This window comes from Oncorhynchus mykiss, chromosome 2 (assembly GCF_013265735.2).
Source record: "Oncorhynchus mykiss isolate Arlee chromosome 2, USDA_OmykA_1.1, whole genome shotgun sequence".
NCBI lineage: Eukaryota > Metazoa > Chordata > Actinopteri > Salmoniformes > Salmonidae > Oncorhynchus > Oncorhynchus mykiss.
Window position 1 is genome coordinate 89555427 of NC_048566.1, and position 22060 is coordinate 89577486.

Here is a 22060-nt window from a genome sequence, read left to right on the forward strand (position 1 = left end):
TAGTATGCCTATTTAATTCCTTCTATATCTATATGATACATGTTTGGAAGCACTACTGTACGGTGTCATGTGGAATGAAAAACGTTGAGGTGCAATATGCAGCTCAAATCTTCATAAACGTAGTATGGTGGTCCTTTCTTGAAATTCTATTTCTACATATGAAACCCACGCGCATGCGTACATTCTAAATTACGATTTGCACAACGGTCTATCATCAAAGATGGCGGGAGCCTCCGACCCACTGGAGGACATGCTCTTCAATGAGGTAGACGAAAAAGCTGTAAGCGACTTAGTGGGCTCTTTGGAATCGCAACTTGTCAGCCAAAAGACTTCGCCCGCCACATATTCTAATAGCAAGCGAGAAGGATCTACGGGCGCTGTTAGCCAGTTCTCAGGGAAACTGCGTGATCAAGCGGGGTCTCTGGAGCCGCCACAACAAGGACACCCAAAAGCGGCGTTAAACGCGGAACCCATCGCGAATCAGGCGATGCCCAATAAGATTATCAGCGCTTCCACCTCTTCCATCACTACTGGGGGTGTTTTAAACGCTGGTACTAATCTACAAACATATGGAACCGCATCTCAAACCATTTCCACCGCACCACCAGGATCGGTAACTTTGCCTGCTCTGTCGACTAGCTTCAACAGAGGGACTATTTTGGGTCCTGCTGGCACATCAGCGGTGACTGTTCCCAATCCAAACATCACAACAGCAACAACTATCAGGACTGCTTCACCTGGTTTACAGAGTTTTAACGGGAACACTGGAGCTCTGAAGTTGGTCAACTCGCCTGCAGCTTCCCAAGTCGGGTCAGGCAGCAGCACTGTTGTAAGTACTGTCAGTGCGGGCAATTCCAATATCATTGTGTCCATGACTTCACAACCTCCTTCTCTGCCAAACTTTACTGGACCTCAACAGTCTGCAGTGGCTACTACTCCCACTATTGCATTGCAAAGACAGCCCAGCCCCATGGCCATTGCCTCACAGAATGGAGTAATAGACCCCAAGGTTTCTGCAGTGGTCACACAGGGTGCAGGTTCCCTAGGGGCCACCACCTCTCAGGTCATGAACCACAGCAACACTGTCATGCACACTAAAATGGTGGCACCCAACCAGCCAGTCTCTGCTGGCCAATCAATAATTCTCGGAGGGTCTCCCCCTCCTGTTGTTGTTAACTCACCAATAAGCCAGCCACAGAGTGTGGCGAGTCCCACTCTCACAGCTGGGGTGAAACCAACTGTTAATGGAGTTGGTCAGCCCACAGTGACCATCGTGAGGCCCCCCAGTGCTCCTGTGATGGCTACCCCCGTACAGCAGCAGAGACCTGGGCTGTTAGCAAGTACCACGAGGACTGCTGCACCACAGCTGGCCGTCAGACCACCACAAAAGACCACCATTCAGTTACCCCCTGGATTTACCATACCACCCGGTAAGGAACCCTACTGATGTTGTAGAACCTTTAGAAACTAGGATCTGACACCCTGGAATGTTTTGACCCATTAGTCATTCAATTAATCATATTCATATAGTCTGTAGCCTATAGCCTAGTGTGCTATTCACTTTTGCTTAGGCCAAAACCCCCGCAAAAGAGCAACAAAAAAAGTAGACAATTTAAAATGTCAAATTGTGTTTCTCCCTCAGGTATGGTGCTGGTGCGTACGGACACGGGACAGCTAGTGATGGTGACTCAGCAGGTTCTAGCCCAGGCCCAGGCTAAGACCCAACAAGGCCAGGCTGCTGTCTCCAACATCTCCCCCCAGCCTGGAATCTCCACCGCTGGGGCCAACGTCAGAGTTAGCACTCCCAGCCAGGTACTGTATGGGGGAATCGGGCTAAAGTTGTCTGGAGCGGGCTGGAATGGATTATATCATATTAAACGTCTTTGTCTATCTGAATGGTGTATGTCTGCCATGTAGTGTCCACATCCACAATCCTCTTGATTGGACCAAGTACAGTCATGCTGTTTGTTTGTGGGTTTGGCATAAGATGGATGCTGCTCAGGTCAGGAATTTTCTGGGAGATGATGTTGTACATGATTGTAGAAGAGCTTGTCATGAGACCATAGATTATTGTGCCTGTGGTTAGTAGTCGGGTCTTGGTGCAGCATCTACTGCGGCTGTAGAGTCCCATTCGTGAGAGGCATTTAACTGCCCCCTGTCTCAACTGAAGGTCTACCCAGATGTTGTAGGGGTGTCCCACTGTTTCTTCCTCTTCACCCTATTCCCCTCTAGTGTTGCGCCAGTGTGATTTCACTTTTAGGAAGTCACAACAAGTTGACCATGTATCCCGGTACTAATCTGTAATGACTGTTTTTTTTTCATCCAATGTCTCTCTGACCCCATTCTCCCCCTGTTCTCTGCAGGCCCCTGGTACGCCCCAGGCTGTCCGTCTGGCGTCCCCTTTCCAGGCAAGAATGGCCCAGTCCCCCTCTCCCTCTAGCCCTGCTATACAGGTGTGCACTTCATGTCTCCAATCAACGCCTTCTGTCAGAGAACACACACCTAATTATAGTGGCTACTAACTACATCCTCTTAGTAGATTGTTCATTTATTTGTTTGAAATATGTTTGACATTTTTAAGCCCTGTTTTTATTTGGTTGTTATTTTAGTTGTTTCATTTTTGTCATGTTGTAATAGTGGTTGTTTAGTCTCTCAACTGAGCTGTGTTGTGTTAACAGTTGTGTTGTCTTAACAGTTGTGGTTTCCACTACTGTTTAAAGTTGTAGTAATTTATGCCTGTTGTCATTCTCTCCAGAAGGCCATAACCGTGGCACCTGCGGGTGCGTCTGTGTCAGTGAAAATGACCACCCCTCAGAAGGCCCAGTCTGTGATCACAGGGGGCCAGGCCTTGGTCAAGCCTGGTGCTGTACGGCCCACTATCACCCTGAACACTGCAGCAGCCAGTGCCTCTGGAAGCCCTATTGCAACAGTCTCCCAGGTTTGTGTTACTTGTTTTTGTCAACAGGGGTATTTTGCTTCTGACACTTTGCAGGGTTTACCACCTTTTTTGTTTACTGTGAAGTGTGTTGTGATTTTAAATCCTCTTAAAAATAAAGTTTGATTTAATAAAATGTTATGTCACCACCACCTCTGGTATTATGAGAAGTACATTTGAATGGAAAGTAATCATACCAAATGACCCATTCTCCTCTCTTACAGGAAATGCAAGAGAATGTGAAGAAGTGCAAGAACTTCCTGTCCACCCTGATCAAACTGGCGTCCCACAACTCCCCCTCCCCTGACACATCTAAGAACGTCAAGACCCTGGTGCAGGATCTACTGGTGAGTCAAGACTCCTATAGAGGACAACTATAGTTGGAAATTCTAATGACTAGAATTCTAATGACCTAGTCCTTGTATCATTAACACATGCCTTATGAATGACTTATGAATGTTTATAAATGAAAGTTATTAGAAAGTGTTTTTGTGCTTTGTTTTGTAGTTCTATTGTCAGCAGAGTGAAAAGGTCCATTCATTATAAAATGTTTTTTTAACGGTCCCCTGTCTTTGATTAGGATGCTAAAATCGAGCCTGAGGAATTCACCACGAGTCTGCAGGCTGAGCTGAAATCCTCTCCACAGCCGTACCTCATCCCCTTCCTCAAGGTTTGTTTGTAACCCTTAACCCCCAGCATTCCTGCCCTTTTTTAGCTTATTGCTATGCAATTGAAATGCAATTACTAAAGTACTATGGAACAAGTTATTACAACAAGGTTACTACTGTAATTAGTGTTACTGCACAGGTATAAGAGAAACTTAATGTAAAGTGTTACACTAAATTTCATGGCAGACCTGTTGCATAATTATACAAAATATAGACAGTCAATTGTTGACGACATTATCCATGTAACCCGGATGTGTTTCCCTCTGTACAGAAAAGCCTCCCTGCCCTGCGGCTGTCCCTTCTCAACAACCAGCAGTCTCTTCTGGCCTCCACCTCCGCTTCTGCCCTGGCCGTCCCCTCCACCTCCACCATCAGGCCCCGGCTCCCCACCACCATCAGCCCCGCCACAGGCATCGTCAGGACACCTACCACTGCCCTGGTATGACCCTCTGGGACTTAGACACTGGAGAGAAGCTCTGCAGTTTCTAATGGTTCTCTCTATGATGGGCCTAGCATAATTGATTTAAGGCCGTACTAGGTTATGTCTCTATAATAGGCATAGAAACACACACACACACACACACACACTTGAGGCCATTCTATGATGTCTTTTATATTCATTGTGTTGTATTCTGTCTGTTATGTGCCACTTCGCTCAACTACTGTGAGTTCCATTTTCTGTCTTCATGTTCTTATAGCTCCTCTCTTCCCCTTCTCTCTTCCAGGGTGTGAGAAGACCAGGGGTCCAGGGGGTCCAGACCCGCATGCCCATGGTCATCACTCAGACTATACGACCGCAAGGTACTAGTACTGCATAGCACCCTCTCTCTTCCCTTATGCAGACACATCTTGTCCATACAAGCTCAATTTGACATCCCAGTGCTCTCCATTTATGTTTTTGTTAGTGGTGAATGGCAGGAGTTTTCCCCCAGTGGGCACTCATTTTTCCCACATGATTCAACTTCTCAAGGCCTGCATTGTTACTAGGTGTCTCAGGTGTGATAGGGTTGGGCTCTAACAAAATGTACCAGCAGGGGATGCTCCAGGACCGGAGTTAACCCCTGGTTAAGAGCACCGCACAGAGGCCTATTTACTCACCATGCTATTGAACAGCTTGTAATGATATGTCTTGTTAATTTGTCAGGCGTAGTTACAAGAGGACCCTCTATTATCCCGGGCAGAAGTCCTGTGGGCATTGGTGCCCAGGCCTCTGCCAATCAGAAGAAGCTGAATGAGCCTGGAGGTGGGACGTTCAGGTACGTAATAGGGTGGCAGGTAGCCTAGCAATTAAGAGCCAGTAACCGAAAGGTCCCTGGTTCGAATCCCTGAGCAGACTAGATGAACAATCTGTTGATGTGCCCTTGAGCAAGGCACTTAACCATATGTGCTCCTGTAACTTGTTCTGGATAGGAGTGTCTGCTAAATGACTAACATGTCAATGTAATATCCTGGTTGGCAGAGGAAAACTATAGGCTCACTGTGGGTATGTGACCCCATGTAAACCTATTCAAGGCTCTTGGCATTGTTGGGCTAACGATGTTTACACACACAGTTTTGAGTTATAGTTCAAATCAGAGTTCAAGTATTTGTTGCATTGTATTTTTTTTTCATTTGGTCAGGTTGGTTTTACATCGCCAAATGTCAAACAAACAAAAATCTATTTATGATTTTCATGAAGCATCACTTGTGTGTCCCAATGTTCATATTTCTTTCGCTTTGGACTTCCAACAACATGCGTGAGGAAACAGCGCAGTAGCTGCTCTAACTGCAACGGGAATAGACTATATTCAGGAGACTATATGCCCGGTATAGACCCCGTCTCACCTACTCGGAATTGGATGCGATTATAAATGCGCTGCTACTCACAGAGTGTTTCAGAGATATCAAGTTATGATGCTGCTTGTATTTACCAAATGTTCTCAGTCAAACAACCAATAATAGTGCATGACTGGTTATTTTCATGTGTTTGGCCCAGACTGTTCTCAACTGCAGCGTACCGCACCTCAGTATCAATTGAATCGGACTGAGACCATCCTTTTTTAGAGAACCACTGTGTGTTGTTGAATGCTCCCAATGAACCAAACTAAGGGGGTTAACACACCAGAGTTAGACAAAACCACTCCAAACTAATTTTGGGTGTGAAATCCCCCTAAGATACTTTAAAACTTTTCCATCATGATGCATGTAAACCGATCAACCACAGGATGGCAGTATTTCACAGATTTTGACCCAACGGTAGAGTAGAAACTACTAAAGCTAAATAAACTCCTGTCCCTGATCAGTGTAAATAACTTCATATCCTCTGAGAAATTGACTTGAAATCTACATGGTGTAATGAACCAAGATATTATCAACGTTATCTGGCCAATTCTATGATCTTCTAGGGCACACCCTGATCTGTGTGTACTGTATGTCTTTAGAGATGACGATGACATCAATGACGTGGCGTCCATGGCGGGGGTAAACCTGAACGAGGAAAACGCCCGCATCATGGCCACCAACTCTGAGCTGGTGGGCACCAAGATCCGCTCCTGTAAGGACGAGGCCTTCCTCCCCCCAGGCCTGCTGCACAGACGCATCATGGAGGCTGGTAGGTCATACCAGATGAGAGGCACTTGTTCACTTACCTTCATGGATTTGAAAGGAAATGACTGGTGTAAGACACAAGCTGCTGAAAGTAGTGGAGCTCGGCCCTGATGTCTCGATCATCAATAAATGACTGTCCACACCTTGCCATCCCCAGATGATGGCACTGATTGGCTGTCCCAATATAGTGTGCCTTTAACCCCAGCTGATGTCTTTTCTCTCAGCCAAGAGATTTGGGGTGACCGAGGTCCCAGCTGAGACAGTGAACTACATCTCCCATGCTACCCAGGCCAGGCTGAGATCCATGCTGGAGAAAGTGTCCACTATCGCCCAGCACCGCACCGACGGGGGCAAGGTAAGCGCAGGGAGAGTAGGGGTTGTCATGAATAGAAGTACATAAACCGTGAATATGAATAACACACATAACATATGAACAACAACATGAGCAGTACACAAACTACATAAACACCATCGTTCCTGTCCCTTCTGTCTTTCACTCTCCCTCTCGCCTCTCTTTCACTCTCCCTGTCCCCTCTCTTTCACTCTCCCTGTCTCCTCTCTTTCACTCTCCCTCTCCCCTCTCTTTCACTCTCCCTCTCCCCTCTCTTTCACTCTCCCTCTCCCCTCTCTTTCACTCTCCCTCTCCCCTCTCTTTCACTCTCCCTGTCTCCTCTCTTTCACTCTCCCTCTCTCCTCTCTTTCACTCTCCCTGTCCCCTCTCTTTCACTCTCCCTCTCGCCTCTCTTTCACTCTCCCTGTCCCCTCTCTTTCACTCTCCCTCTCTCCTCTCTTTCACTCTCCCTCTCTCCTCTCTTTCACTCTCCCTCTCCCCTCTCTTTCACTCTCCCTGTCCCCTCTCTTTCACTCTCCCTCTCCCCTCTCTTTCACTCTCCCTGTCTCCTCTCTTTCACTCTCCCTCTCTCCTCTCTTTCACTCTCCCTCTCCCCTCTCTTTCACTCTCCCTCTCCCCTCTCTTTCACTCTCTCTCTCCCCTCTCTTTCACTCTTTCTCTCCCCTCTCTTTCACTCTCTCTCTCTCCCCTCTCTTTCACTCTCCCCTCTCTTTCACTCTCCCCTCTCTTTCACTCTCCCCTCTCTTTCACTCTCCCTGTCTCCTCTCTTTCACTCTCCCTCTCCCCTCTCTTTCACTCTCTCTCTCTCCCCTCTCTTTCACTCTCCCCTCTCTTTCACTCTCCCCTCTCTTTCACTCTCCCCTCTCTTTCACTCTCCCCTCTCTTTCACTCTTTCTCTCTCCCCTCTTTCACTCTCACTCTCTCCTCTCTTTCTCTCTCCCCTCTCTTTCTCTCTCCCCTCTCTTTTTCTCTCCCCTCTCTTTCTCTCTCCCCTCTCTTTCTCTCTCCCCTCTCTTTCTCTCTCCCCTCTCTCCTCTCTCTTTCACTCTCCTCTCTCTTTCACTCTCCTCTCTCTTTCACTCTCCCCTCTCTTTCACTCTCCCCTCTCTTTCACTCTCCCCTCTCTTTCACTCTCCCTCTCTCCCCTCTCTTTCTCTCTCCCCTTTCTTTCACTCTCCCTCTCTCCCCTCTCTTTCTCTCTCCCCTCTCTTTCTCTCTCCCCTCTCTTTCTCTCTCCCCTCTCTCCCCTCTCTTTCTCTCTCCCCTCTCTTTCACTCTCTCTCTCTCCACTCTCTTTCTCTCTCCCCTCTCTTTCACTCTCTCTCTCTACCCTCTCTTTCTCTCTCCCCTCTCTTTCACTCTCTCTCTACCCTCTCTTTCACTCTTTCTCTCTCCCCTCTTTCTCTCTCCCCTCTCTCTCTCCCCTCTCTTTCACTCTCCCTCTCTCCCCTCTCTTTCACTCTCCCTCTCTCCTCTCTTTCACTCTCCCCTCTTTCTCTCTCCCCTCTCTCCCCTCTCTTTCTCTCTCCCCTCTCTTTCACTCTCTCTCTCCACTCTCTTTCTCTCTCCCCTCTCTTTCACTCTCTCTCTCTACCCTCTCTTTCTCTCTCCCCTCTCTTTCACTCTCTCTCTACCCTCTCTTTCACTCTTTCTCTCTCCCCTCTTTCTCTCTCCCCTCTCTCTCTCCCCTCTCTTTCACTCTCCCTCTCTCCCCTCTCTTTCACTCTCCCTCTCCCCTCTCTTTCACTCTCTCTCTCCCCTCTCTTTCTCTCTCCCCTCTCTTTCACTCTCTCTCTCCCCTCTCTTTCACTCTCCCTCTCTCCCCTCTTTATCTCTCCTCTCCCTCTCTCCCCTCTCTTTCACTCTCCCTCTCTCCTCTCTTTCACTCTCCCCTCTCTTTCACTCTCCCCTCTTTCTCTCTCCCCTTTCTTTCACTCTCCCTCTCTCCCCTCTTTCTCTCTCCCCTTTCTTTCACTCTCTCTCTCCCCTCTCTTCACTCTCCCATCTCTTCACTCTCCCTCTCTCCTCTCTCTTTCACTCTCCCCTCTCTTTCACTCTCCCCTCTCTTTCACTCTCCCCTCTCTTTCACTCTCCCTCTCTCCCCTCTCGTTCTCTCTCCCCTTTCTTTCACTCTCCCTCTATCCCCTCTCTTTCTCTCTCCCCTCTCTTTCTCTCTCCCCTCTCTCCCCTTTCTTTCTCTCTCCCCTCTCTTTCACTCTCTCTCTCTCCCCTCTCTTTCTCTCTCCCCTCTCTTTCACTCTCTCTCTCTCCCCTCTCTTTCTCTCTCCCCTCTCTTTCACTCTCTCTCTCCCCTCTCTTTCACTCTCCCTCTCTCCCCTCTTTATCTCTCCCCTCTCTCTCCCCTCTCTTTCACTCTCCCTCTCTCCCCTCTCTTTCACTCTCCCTCTCTCCTCTCTTTCACTCTCCCCTCTCTTTCACTCTCCCCTCTTTCTCTCTCCCCTTTCTTTCACTCTCCCTCTCTCCCCTCTTTCTCTCTCCCCTTTCTTTCACTCTCCCTCTCTCCCCTCTTTCTCTCTCCCGCTCTCCCCTCTTTCTCTCTCTCTTTCTCTCTCCCCTCTCTTTCTCTCTGCCCTCTCTCCCCTCTCTTTCACTCTCCTCTCTCGCTTTCTCCCTCTCTCCCCTCTCTCTTTCTCTCCCTCTCTCCCCTCTCTTTCACGCTCCCCTCTCTCCTCCCCCTTCCTTCTCTCTGCAGGATGAGGAATGGTATGAGCCGTCGACAGACGTCAGGGCCCAGCTCCGCTTTTTTGAGCAGCTGGAAAGGATGGAGAAACAGAGGAAGGACGAACAGGAGAGAGAGGTCCTACTCAAGGCTGCCAAGGTACCTACAGAACAGAGTAGCGTTCAGTAGAGACAGACCACCACCTGACTACATGCTCACTGGCTCTAGGTCATTACCATTGCATTACCCCAAATCACAAGTTGAACTCGAAGTGCCCGTTAATAGCTGCACTATTTTGAGTTGAGCAACAAAATTGTGTGTGTGTGTACACTTGATCTTGGGAAGGATGTGACACCTGAAAACAGAGGTAATTAGTGGAGTTTGAACAGAGCCCACCTTCACTGGGGCGTACTCACACTCAAATCTGAAGATTATCTGCACAGTATGTTTGTTAGCTAATTACTCTTAGGAAAAACATTGCTATCTATAATCTTAAAGGTTGTCCCCATAGGATAACATTTTGAAGAACCCTTTTGGGTTCCAGGTAGAACCCTTTCTACATAGGATTCTACATGGAACACAAAAGGATACTGACTGGAACCACAAAGGATTCTGCTATGGGAACAGCCGAAGAACCCTTTTTTTATAAGAGGGTAGCCAGCCAGTTTTAGTGGAATGATTCCAATAATTTTTCAATTTAACTGCCAATATGCCAATGTTCCATATAACAGACACAGCCATACACTGGCTGAAATCAGTTAATGATAGGACTTAGACAAGTTGTAAATGCAACAAGTACTCATAATAACACTCGCAGCTTCCCAAGAAAACAAAAAAATGTAGACATTGATGGACTGTTTGCATATATTTTAGAGGATATTTATATAGAAAATTGGTATAAAACCGGCATGAACTGTATATTTTGACAATGTTTTATGTAGTAAATAATTCTATTACACTTTCTGATATATCACATGCCTGGCTTTTATTTTCCTCCATAAGTAAAAACAGGAAATGCATTATCTACGCCTCTGCTGCTGATCATTCCAATTAGGCTGGTTTGGATGTCTCCCTGACAAATGGCTGATATTATGATTCTGGAACTTTGAGGGTTTATGACATTTACTAATTGAATAGGATCTCTATGGTTATATTATAGTTACTTTTATGAGTTGTTGTTCATTCAGGCTGGATGTATCTTGTGGTTAAAGGGATAGTTCACCCAAATTACAATATTAAATATTGGTTTCCTTACACTGTAATCAGTCTATGCACACGGTATGACAGCAATCAATGCTTTGGTTTAGTTTCCACAGGGAAACTTTATTTTCCCTGGAACTGTTTCCACATGATAACATTTTAGCATTTGTAGCACAAATCCCATTCAAGTCATGTGACCAATATTATGAGCAATTTTCAAGCATGTCCAAATCATCCCGAAGTATCTAAAATCAATTGTGAAGCTCAACAAAGTCACTTATACAGTGCATTGCGAAAGTATTCGGCCCCCTTGAACTTTGCGACCTTTTGCCACATTTCAGGCTTCAAACATAAAGATATAAAACTGTATTTTTTTGTGAAGAATCAACAACAAGTGGGACACAATCATGAAGTGGAACGACATTTATTGGATATTTCAAACTTTTTTAACAAATCAAAAACTGAAAAATTGGGCGTGCAAAATTATTCAGCCCCTTTACTTTCAGTGCAGCAAACTCTCTCCAGAAGTTCAGTGAGGATCTCTGAATGATCCAATGTTGACCTAAATGACTAATGATGATAAATACAATCCACCTGTGTGTAATCAAGTCTCCGTATAAATGCACCTGCACCGTGATAGTCTCAGAGGTCCGTTAAAAGCGCAGAGAGCATCATGAAGAACAAGGAACACACCAGGCAGGTCCGAGATACTGTTGTGAAGAAGTTTAAAGCCGGATTTGGATACAAAAAGATTTCCCAAGTTTTAAACATCCCAAGGAGCACTGTGCAAGCGATAATATTGAAATGGAAGGAGTATCAGACCACTGCAAATCTACCAAGACCTGGCCGTCCCTCTAAACTTTCAGCTCATACAAGGAGAAGACTGATCAGAGATGCAGCCAAGAGGCCCATGATCACTCTGGATGAACTGCAGAGATCTACAGCTGAGGTGGGAGACTCTGTCCATAGGACAACAATCAAGTCGTATATTGCACAAATCTGGCCTTTATGGAAGAGTGGCAAGAAGAAAGCCATTTCTTAAAGATATCCATAAAAAGTGTCGTTTAAAGTTTGCCACAAGCCACCTGGGAGACACACCAAACATGTGGAAGAAGGTGCTCTGGTCAGATGAAACCAAAATTGAACTTTTTGGCAACAATGCAAAATGTTATGTTTGGCGTAAAAGCAACACAGCTGAACACACCATCCCCACTGTCAAACATGGTGGTGGCAGCATCATGGTTTGGGCCTGCTTTTCTTCAGCAGGGACAGGGAAGATGGTTAAAATTGATGGGAAGATGGATGGAGCCAAATACAGGACCATTCTGGAAGAAAACCTGATGGAGTCTGCAAAAGACCTGAGACTGGGACGGAGATTTGTCTTCCAACAAGACAATGATCCAAAACATAAAGCAAAATCTACAATGGAATGGTTCAAAAATAAACATATCCAGGTGTTAGAATGGCCAAGTCAAAGTCCAGACCTGAATCCAATCGAGAATCTGTGGAAAGAACTGAAAACTGCTGTTCACAAATGCTCTCCATCCAACCTCACTGAGCTCGAGCTGTTTTGCAAGGAGGAATGGGAAAAAATGTCAGTCTCTCGATGTGCAAAACTGATAGAGACATACCCAAAGCGACTTACAGCTGTAATCACAGCAAAAGGTGGTGCTACAAAGTATTAACTTAAGGGGGCTGAATAATTTTGCACGCCCAATTTTTCAGTTTTTGATTTGTTAGAAAAGTTTGAAATATCCAATAAATGTCGTTCCACTTCATGCTTGTGTCCCACTTGTTGTTGATTCTTCACAAAAAAATACAGTTTTATATCTTTATGTTTGAAGCCTGAAATGTGGCAAAAGGTCGCAAAGTTCAAGGGGGCCGAATACTTTCGCAAGGCACTGTATATGATTCTGGACATGATGCGCAAAAAATTATATTAGTCCCATGACTTGAATGGGATTTGTGACACATGCTAAAACGTTAGCATGTGGAAACGGTGCCCTGGAAACTAAACCAAAACATGAATTTGTCTCATGCCTTATCCATAGACTGCTTACAGTGTAAGGAAACCAATTGATCATTTTGTCATTTGGATGTACTATGCCTTTTAAACACATTATATTCAGAAAGTATTCAGACCTCTTCACTTTTTTTCAAATTTTGTTACGTTACAGCCATATTCTAAAAAATATATATACATTTAATCCTCATGAATTTACACACAACACCCCATAATGACAAAGCGAAAACAGATTTTTAGACAGTTTTGCGAATGTAAATACCAGTACTTAAATACCTTATTTACATACGTATACAGACCCTTTGCTATGAGATTTGAAATTGAGCTCCGGTGCATCCTGTTTCCCATTGATCAACCTTAAGATGTTTCTACAACTTGATTGGAGTCCCCCTGTGGTAAATTCAATTGATTGGATATGATTTGGAAGAGAACACACCTGTCTATATACGGAAAAACCAGGCCATCGGGTAGAATGAATTGTCCGTAGTGCTCCGAGACAGGATTGTGTCGAGGCACAAAACATTTCTGCAGTATTGAAGTTCTCCAAGAACCGTGGCCTCCATCATTCTTAAATGGAAGAAGTTTGGAACCACCAAGACTCTTCCTAGAGCTGGCTGCCCGGCCAAACTGATCAATCGGAGAAGAAGGGATAGGATCAGGGAGGTGACCAAGAACCAGATGGTCACTCTGACAGAGCTCCAGAGTTCCTCTGGAGATAGGAGAACCTTTCAAAAGGACAACCATCTCTGCAGCACTCCACCAATCAGGCCTTTATGGTAGAGTGGCCAGACGGAAGCCCCTCCTCAGTAAAAGGCACATGACAGCCTGTAGTAAAAGAAAGACTCTCAGACCATGAGAAACAAGATTCTCTGGTCTGACGAAACCAAGATTAAACTCTTTGGCCTGAATGCCAAGCGTCAAGTCTGGAGGAAACCTGGCACCATCCCTATGGCAAGCATGGTGGTGGCAGCATCATGTCGTGGGGATGTATTTTAGTGGCAGGGAATGGGAGACTAGTCAGGATCGAGGGAAAGATGAGCAGAGCAAAATACAGAGATCCTTGATGAAAACCTGCTCCAGAGCACTGAGGACTTCAGACTGAAACGAAGGTTTGCCTGCCAACAGGACAACGACCCTAAGCACACAGCCAGGACAAGGCAGGAGTGGCTTTGAGACATGTCTCTGAATGTCCTTGAGTGGCCAGGCCAGAGCCCGAACTTGAACCCAATCGAACTTCTCTGGAGAGACCTGAAAATAGCTGTGCAGCGACGCTCCCTATCCAACCTGACAGAGCTTGAGAGAATCTGCAGAGAAGAATGAGAGAAACTCCCCAAATACAGGTGTGCCAAGCTTGTAGCGTCATACCCAAGAAGACTCAAGGCTGTAATCGCTGCTAAAGGTGCTTCAACAAAGTTCTGAGTAAAGGGTCTGAATACTTATGTCAATTTCAATGTTTCATTTTTAATACATTTGCAATTTTAAAAATAAAACAGATTTTTGCTTTGTCATTATGGGGTTGTGTGTGTAGATTTATTTTAGGGAAAAAATAATTTTATCAATTTTAGAAAAACGTAACTGTAACATAACAAAATGTGGATAAAGTAGAGGGCTATGAATACTTTCCGAAATGCACTGTAAATGCTATAATAAGCACTGGTTTCAGACTATAGCATTGTCTTAAGCTATTGCCCCGATATCTCTCTCTCGTAACGGAGTATGTACCTTTTTTGTCTCTCTAACCGGTCTCTCTCTCTACTCTATAGAGTCGCGCCAGACAGGAGGACCCAGAACAAGCTCGGTTGAAGGCGAAAGCTAAGGAGGTAATTGCGTCCATTTTTTTTTTTAAAGCTATTGACATGTTGTTAATGTCCATGTACAATATAAAAAAACGATGCAGTCCATTATCAGCTACAGACTGGTATGCAAGAACTTCCCACCAAAAGACACACATTCTCCATATAGTCCATATAGTCCTGCTACCTTCCCAACCATGCCACTATTTGAAGCTAGCTCTCCCCGTATTATAGCTCTGCCTTGGGCAGACAGACAGTGCCTCGCCACTACCAGCCAGAGTGGGTACTGAGGTCAGAGAGCATTATCCATAAAGATCTGGACAGGGGAGCCCAGGTCAGGACATGTTCAATCATTCTGAACATTATAGTGCATTGTAAAAGTGCATTGTAAAAGTTGCCTAATCAATATTTTGTTTTGCTGAATCATTTGTGTTTGTGCTGGGCTGGAACAAAGATGTACAAGCCCAGTCGCTCCCCAGGAGGAGGGTTGGCCACCCCTGGTTTAACGCCTAGTGGGCCAAAAACCAAAACACCTCTGGTTTTTATTATCTCTTTCTAATTGGGGACTAATTCAGACCTTGGACATCAGGTGAATGGACTCCCTGTCCAATCAATCGTATGCTTGTTTATTCCATGTGTAAACTCTGTGTTGTTGTTTCTGTCGCACTGCTTTGCTTTATCTTGGCCAGGTCGCAGTTGTAAATGAGAACTACCTGGGTAAATAAAGGTGAAGAAAAAAATCAATAATAATAATCTGTGACATTAATAAATCATTACTACTAACAGGTAGAACAAACCATCAGTCCTTGGGCCCTCCAGGCCTCTGGCCTGTGTGATAGACTAGTTTCAGAAAGTGTGATGAAGTGCCTTTACCACTTCATCAAGCAGGCAGACAGGCAGGCAAGGACCTGACCTGAAGCAACCTTGGCTAGACCGACAGAGCCCCACTCTCTGACTTGTGACCTCATAATGCCTGAAGATACAATGCTCCTTTCACACACACGCTAGCTTGCTTCAGGCTGTTGGCCTCTGCTTCATCTTGACGTCCAGGGTCAGGTCACAGGTCACTGTACTTCGTCACCAGTGTGTGTGTGTGCGTACCATGTGCAGCACCTCTTTCAATTAGCATTACAGTGTCTTAATGAGGACATCATCGTTGCCTTGAATTATGTCTCCTATTGATTAGTCTCCTATTGGTTAGTCTCCTATTGGTTAGTCTCCTATTGGTTAGTCTCCTATTGGTTAGTCTCCTATTGGTTAGTCTCCTCAACACTTCTTTCCCCCTCCTCTTCTCTCCCCCCCCAGTCTCCTCCTTTGGCGCGGGCTGCTGTTTTAGCCTAGCAGTTTGTAGGACTGCTTCAGAAGGATTTGTGTTCATAGCAGATAATAATAGTCTGATAAATGCAGCTCTATATGTAGGCCTATTAGATTGTTGAACTGTCGGTCTTTTCAGGGCTCATTATACGGCACCTTCTTGGCGCTGTAACTTTCTCCATTCCAGCTTTTATGCTGCCAATGATAGATCCTGTTTAGGGTGTAAATCAGCCAGGAAAGTAAACATGTCTGTGGCTCTCTCTCCTTTTCCCTTTTCAGATGCAGCAGGCGGAGCAGGCCCAGATCCGGCAGCGTGAAGCCAACCTCACTGCCCTGGCTGCCATCGGGCCCCGTAAGAAACGCAAGATGGACTCGCCAGGGGGCTCCACATCGGGCACAGAGGTACGGGTGCTAAAATGTGGCAGTAAGAATAGGAACACACAAGTAGGATATTCAAAGTTGACAGATATCCTCATTCCCCAATGACTTTCACCACCTGACTTTCCATCACATTTTAAGAAAACATTTTTAAGTGGGGATAGCTTCGTTCACTCTACTCTGTCATCAATACACGCCCCCCCCCCTTCTATCCAGCAGTGTGAATGTGACCAGAGTTGAGTGAAGGGGGTCAGCGTGGGCCTCTAGGCTTGTTGTGGGTGTCTGCACCGCTCTACCCCCTCCAAGCCCCCCCTCCTCTCACCCCCTCAGGGGAGCCATAGATTTCAGCTCTGCAGAAATAAGCCTGAGGGGGAACACAGCCCAGGGCGGCTGCAGTATGGGTGCCTCAGTCACGCCACCTTCCACCCCCACCCACATCCAGCCCAGAGGTATCCCCACAGCGATCCCAGACAAAGGGGACTCTGTGCGGGGTGAGAGCCACGATTAGGAGAGGGAGGGAATGCAAGCGAGGGAACATTGTAGGGAAGGGGAGGGTGTAATCATGAACTTTGACACATGCCTCAGCGTGAAAAGAATGGGGAATTACTAAGCCAAATGAACGTCTAGCAAGCTAGTCAGTCAACCAGTTGATAGGTTAGCCAGTCGGTGAGCTAGTCAGGAAGTTGGCTAGTCTTTCAAATCAGTGACCTGCTTTTGTTGCTAGCTAGTTTGTAGTATGGGTATGTTGGACTACAGTCAGTCAGTCAGTTAGTTGATAGTTAGCAAGTCAACAAGGTAGTCCCTTATGGGCTGTTTATTTTTCTACTGTAGCTAATGAGTTACAAATGCAGAAAGGTTGCCTGACTCCTTTATTAACCGTTCCTCATACATACCCAAACGGCCTGAAGGGCTCGTGCCAGGCTGATGTGTCTATATCTCAACCCTGATCACGCCTGCAGATGGGAGCTAAGGGGCCTGCTGGGGCTGCATGGGGCTCCAACCTCAGGGCAGAGTAGTTACAAAGAAGGCAGCTCAGCGACGAGAAGACAACAAGATGAACAATTATTTGTCATGTTTTTCAAAAAACCCTGATGAAAGCGAAGAGCCAAACCGCATTGGTTTTATCAATAGTTTATCAACTTCCACTACCCTCCAAGACTTGCTGAATTTCCTATTCACTTTAATGTGCTCCAACTTCCCGTGTGAAAGGGAATCAGTCACAGTTATATCACGAGGATCTTTGACCGATTTTAGTCAGAAGAGCAGGGATCTCGTGCTATCCATCATGCTTGATTGGAGTGGGTGATTGTAGCGTCTCGTTGGAGACTCCACTGGGTGTGTAACGTTGGGGGCGTTCATTGTGCCAGTATGGAGTACACACCCTTGGGCATAGGGTGTGTGCGTGTTTTGTGTACAGGAGGTAACCACGCCTGCAGGCTGTTAAGCTGTATAATGCTCTGATTGTGTTCCTGTATGGACCTGGAGCCTCATTCCTATCCTCTAGTGTCAGCTCTCCCCTCAGGCTCTCAGCACAGAGAAGTAGAATATACACTCAATTTATATAATAGGAACCACCATCGGCTCACAAAACAACCATTACATACAGTGCCTTCAGAAAGTAATCATAGCCCTTGACTTATTCCACATTTTGTTATGTTACAGCCTGAATTGTAAATGGATGAGATAGATTTTACACTATAAAAATGTTTTTAGACATTTTAGCAAATGCATTGAAAATGTAATTACAAAAATATCTGATTTACATGAGTATTCCCTGAGTCAATACTTTGTAGACGCACCTTTGGCAGCGATTACAGCTGAGTGTCTTTGGATAAGTCTCTAAGAGCTTTGCACACCTGGATTATACAGTATTTGCCCATTATTCTTTTATGAAAAAGGGTTGCAATTTCATTGAATTAGGGATAGTTTAACTAAAATATGCCACTAAACCTAGAATTGCCTTATGTGTATCCCACAGAAAAGATTCACTGTTATAAGCTAACTTTTTTGATGAATTTAAGGAAAATTCCCCAAATTTCCAGCCTTAACTTCCCATGTAAAATTTCCTGGGAAGTTTCCGACCCTTTGCAAACCTAATTCCAAATAGTCCTAACCCTTTATTTCAGCATACACCACCACAGGGTTATTGGGTTAGGCACTGAGTTCACTAAGACATGTACAATTTCCTCACCCATTCAAACAAGCTTTAGGACATTTCAGGAGTATGCAAAACAATGCACCAATTCAAGCCACACTATTTGTTACTGGCTGTTTTGAAGTGTTGTTTTTAGGTGGTGTAGAATCTTGAGAAAGCTTTTTCGGCGATTTGGAGCCGTAGGCTAAGGGTGTGACCGTTTCCCTCAGGCTGTGTCCACACCTTGTATGAAACTGTGGTGATGCATACACAAGCCTGGGCTGAATTTAAATTTCTCTAGTTAGTAAAACTGCATTGCTTGTTCCGTGCCTGCATTACTATTGCTTGAGCCTACTTGTTTTGATACACATTGCCAACACAGATATTTTAAGTCAATTAAAACAACCCTAAATCACTTACTAGTAGATGTAACTTTTTTAATGTTGTCCCTTTGTCCTCAGGTTGCTTCGGGTTCAGGGGATGGCTCTTCCACAGCTGCCTCCTCCCGCCAACAGCTCCGTCAGCGGATCACGCGAGTCAACCTCAGGGACTTTATCTTCTGCCTGGAGCAGGAGAGGGCCACATCCAGGTCCTTATTGCTTTATAAAGCTCTCCTGAAGTAGTGAAGTCCCCCAGGGTTCAGTACTCAGTTAATTACACATTCTTACTGTTCTACACAGCTCTCCTGAAGTAGTGGGGGTACCACAAGGTTCAGTACTCAGCCCATTACAAATCCTTACGGTTCTTCACAGCTCTCCTGAAGTATGACGTCCTACAGGGTTTAGTACTTAGCCGGCCCGTTACAAATCCATAAGGGTTCTCTAGTCGACCCAATACAAATCTTTACTGTTCTACACAACTCTCCTGAAGTAGGGCGTCCACAATGGTTCTGTACTCGACCTGATGCAAATCCTTACTACTCGATAAGGCTCTCCTAATGTAGGGGTAACACAGGGCTTTGTACTATGCCCATAACACATTTGTGATAAGTAAAGTTTCCCCTTTGCCCCCATCTCTACACATGCCTTCATTCCCATTCTGCATTATCAAATAACCCCCCCCATCTCTACACTCACCCTCATTCCCATACCACACTATCATATATCACCCCTTGCATCTGAAGCTAAGCAACCCCACACCACCCTAAAGTTGCTCCCAGATCATACTGCCCCTTAGGACAGGTACACTGGCTACTCTTTCACTTGGCCACATCCTTGTTTTTACATCACGTCTAGTCTCATTCACTAGCTGTGTGCTTTACAACGCTGAGAGCCTAGAAGCTGGCAGGTGGGCACATAACAGCATTTTTTTTACCATGACTCCTATGTACCTCGAGATGCCTTGAGTCTCTGTCCCAATTTGTTGCGTCGTTCTCAAACAACCTACAGTAGTATTTAGTTTATGTCGGGGTCCTTGCTATTTAAGCCTAATGATTTGCCACTAAGGATGTTACATCACATCATATTTAGACTAACCCTAACCCTTGGACCAACAGGATTGTTTGGTCACCGTGGTCAGGATCTGTGCTCTCCAGGGGCCTTATTTATCAACTGTGCGTACATTTCTTGCTACATTCTGGCATACCTGGAGATTGTAGGATTTCTGGCATACTTGGAGATTGTAGGATTTCTGGCATACTTGGAGATTGATAAATCCTACAAACTGTCCCATGCAACACATACGCATGTTTTCAGTGATAAATCAGAACCAAATTACATTATATATTTTTAACAAAATGCCCTCATTAGCTGTATGATTTGGAGATGTTGGAACTGGGCCATGTCCTTTTCTAAAAGAAAGCTGAATAGCAAATTTGATTACATTTTTGTAGAGGTGTGGGCAGAATGTTTTAATCTTTTGCAGAGTCTTTTGAAAATAAAAATGCATTCTGCCTATTGCGAGTACCAAACACTGGTCGTGCATTCTGCAAGATTGATTGTCTATTGAACAATTTAAAAGTAAATGTTGCCTACAGCCCACATGAATTGTTGTTCAATATTTTGTTTATCAATACATTGTGTTTCTGAGATTAAATAGGCTATGACATCACACTCCTATCGCACAGCAATACTGAAGACTACCCATACTGTCATAGGTTACCAGCCTATTTGCTTTTGAGCATGGTTGGCTATTGAATGAGCAATGAATAAATGGTAGCCATTATTATAATTCCTGTGCATCAAACACCTCAATTTCCCCAAAATAGCAATCTTTGCTTGCAATACAGTTGATCGACCATTAGAAGTTGCACCTACGCATGGTCTGAGATTTACGTGGAGATGCACTTCAAATTCAAAATGGATAAATACCAACCTTTGTGGAAAAAGTGGCCCACACAAGGTTTAGTCATTTTTCTGTGCGCACACACCTTTGATAAATGAGGCCCCAGGTCAAAGCCTACAAACACTGATCTGTGTTATGTACGTTTTCCCCAACATATTGAAGAGGAAGGAACCATTTCAAAATGAAAGATAATGTTTGCATTTTATGTTCTGGGCAAGTACTGAGTTTGGGGGGAAAAAACAACTCATATTGTAACATGTTTTAAAGGTAGACTCAGCGATATGACACAGATGCAGAAAGTGAACCGCGGTGGGTCAATTTCCTCAACAACTAAGAGCGTTGACGCGTGAGGCTCAACTTCTCCACTGTTTTGGTCCCTTGGCTACCATGCTTTGAACAGCGTGAAGCGAACCCGTGCACATGCGCAGATACTGTATGACTGCATCTTGCTCATCTCAATATCTGCTGTTCGTGGCAAGATCATTTCTTTGAGTCTACCTTTTAATTTACCAAACCATAAGATGAATGTTGAAGAGAATCCTATTGTTTTGATAGTGGTCAGATAAATGTACCAGGAAGTACTGTGATGCCTGCTATTAAAACGCAACGTGTATACATACTAGTTCCAGACCTGGATCCAATACTTTCAAATATGAAATATGAGCTCGATTTAGATTGCCTGGTACAACAGAACCTATGGAATAGTCCCATTTTTAAATGCAAACGCCAAGCTAAATCAAGCCCACCTTAATTACTTGCAAGTATTTGACCCAGGTTTGGCTGGTATACATGGTACTTTAGGGTTCCTATTACTATTGGCAGAAGAGTGAAACATCTTAAGATTTTTTTGTTTTGTTTTTTTGTGTGTTAAAAAAAAATTGTGAGCCAATTCTAATATTCTATCCAATGGTTCATAACATAAACTAATCTCTCCTATTGTAGACGTGAATCTAGATGAATTACCAGGATCCATTTAAAGATATAAGTATCATTATTCAGATTCAACCTCATCACAGAACACAGGGAGCTGGCTCTCTTATACACTCACTCAGGCTAATCAACCATTTGAATGAAGATGACAATTAACAATGCGGTCATAATATTGAGCACCATTCCTATATAGTTTTCTCAAGACCGGAAATTCCATCCGGGACTTTTTAATCAACTGAAAAGTCCATCACTTGCAGAAGTTTCAGCACCGCTTAACAATATCTATTGAGTGATTGACTTTTAATGCTGATGATCAACATCAAAATGTCAATCTGTCGCGGCGATCTGTCAAATATTTTTTTAGAATGCTAATGGGATACTACTGCTTCCTTATTTTTTTGGGGGGGTCAAAAGCCCTTTTTCAGTTTGACTTTGAAATGACTGTCCATGAAAGGTTTTTAATGCTTTAAATGTATTTTTTACTGTAACATGCATTTGTTTATATAGTGCATAGTTCTAATTGATAAATGAAATAAAGCTGTGGTGTATGTATATTCAAGTTTAGAGTCTGGGTCTTAAGAACCCAGCTACTGTATTATGTGTTGAAGGACACATTTTTGTGACTATTTATATTTCCTACTGTCTGTGCATTCAAACCTGACGCATTTCAGGTGATGCAATTTTAGTATTGTTTGTACCTTTGCAAAAAAAAACAATAATAAAGAAAGTGATTGAAAAGCACAAATATCCTAATTTCTTTGATGGTGTGTGCCAGGTTGAGTTT

At 44.6% G+C, this 22060-nt stretch overlaps 1 protein-coding gene across 2 annotated transcripts; it reads left to right on the forward strand.

Annotated features, from left to right (window-relative positions):
• Nucleotides 1-146: 146 nt before the first annotated feature.
• On the forward strand, nt 147-22019 carry LOC110499288 (transcription initiation factor TFIID subunit 4). Of its 2 annotated transcripts, none has more exons than XM_036958500.1 (15): nt 147-1430; nt 1643-1812; nt 2364-2453; nt 2759-2938; nt 3160-3282; nt 3516-3605; nt 3875-4042; nt 4329-4404; nt 4748-4859; nt 6024-6193; nt 6414-6544; nt 9255-9380; nt 14208-14264; nt 15831-15953; nt 18525-22019. In XM_036958500.1, the coding sequence occupies exons 1-15, from the start codon at nt 221-223 to the stop codon at nt 18684-18686; spliced, it is 2988 nt and encodes a 995-aa protein (XP_036814395.1). In that variant the 5' UTR covers nt 147-220; the 3' UTR covers nt 18687-22019. The 2 variants fall into 2 exon arrangements, with proteins under 2 accessions (XP_036814395.1, XP_036814393.1); XM_036958498.1 differs by having other exon boundaries at nt 148-1430; nt 2756-2938.
• Nucleotides 22020-22060: the final 41 nt, after the last annotated feature.

What these genes read in the sequence shown, in the direction of transcription:
- LOC110499288 (XM_036958498.1), top strand. Translation starts at nt 221, where the DNA reads ATGGCGGGAGCCTCCGACCCACTGGAGGACATGCTCTTCAATGAGGTA. An exon ending in CAGACGCATCATGGAGGCTG is followed by an intron (nt 6,194 to 6,413) that starts GTAGGTCATACC and finishes CTTTTCTCTCAG; the next exon opens with CCAAGAGATTTGGGGTGACC. An exon ending in ACCGCACCGACGGGGGCAAG is followed by an intron (nt 6,545 to 9,254) that starts GTAAGCGCAGGG and finishes TTCTCTCTGCAG; the next exon opens with GATGAGGAATGGTATGAGCC.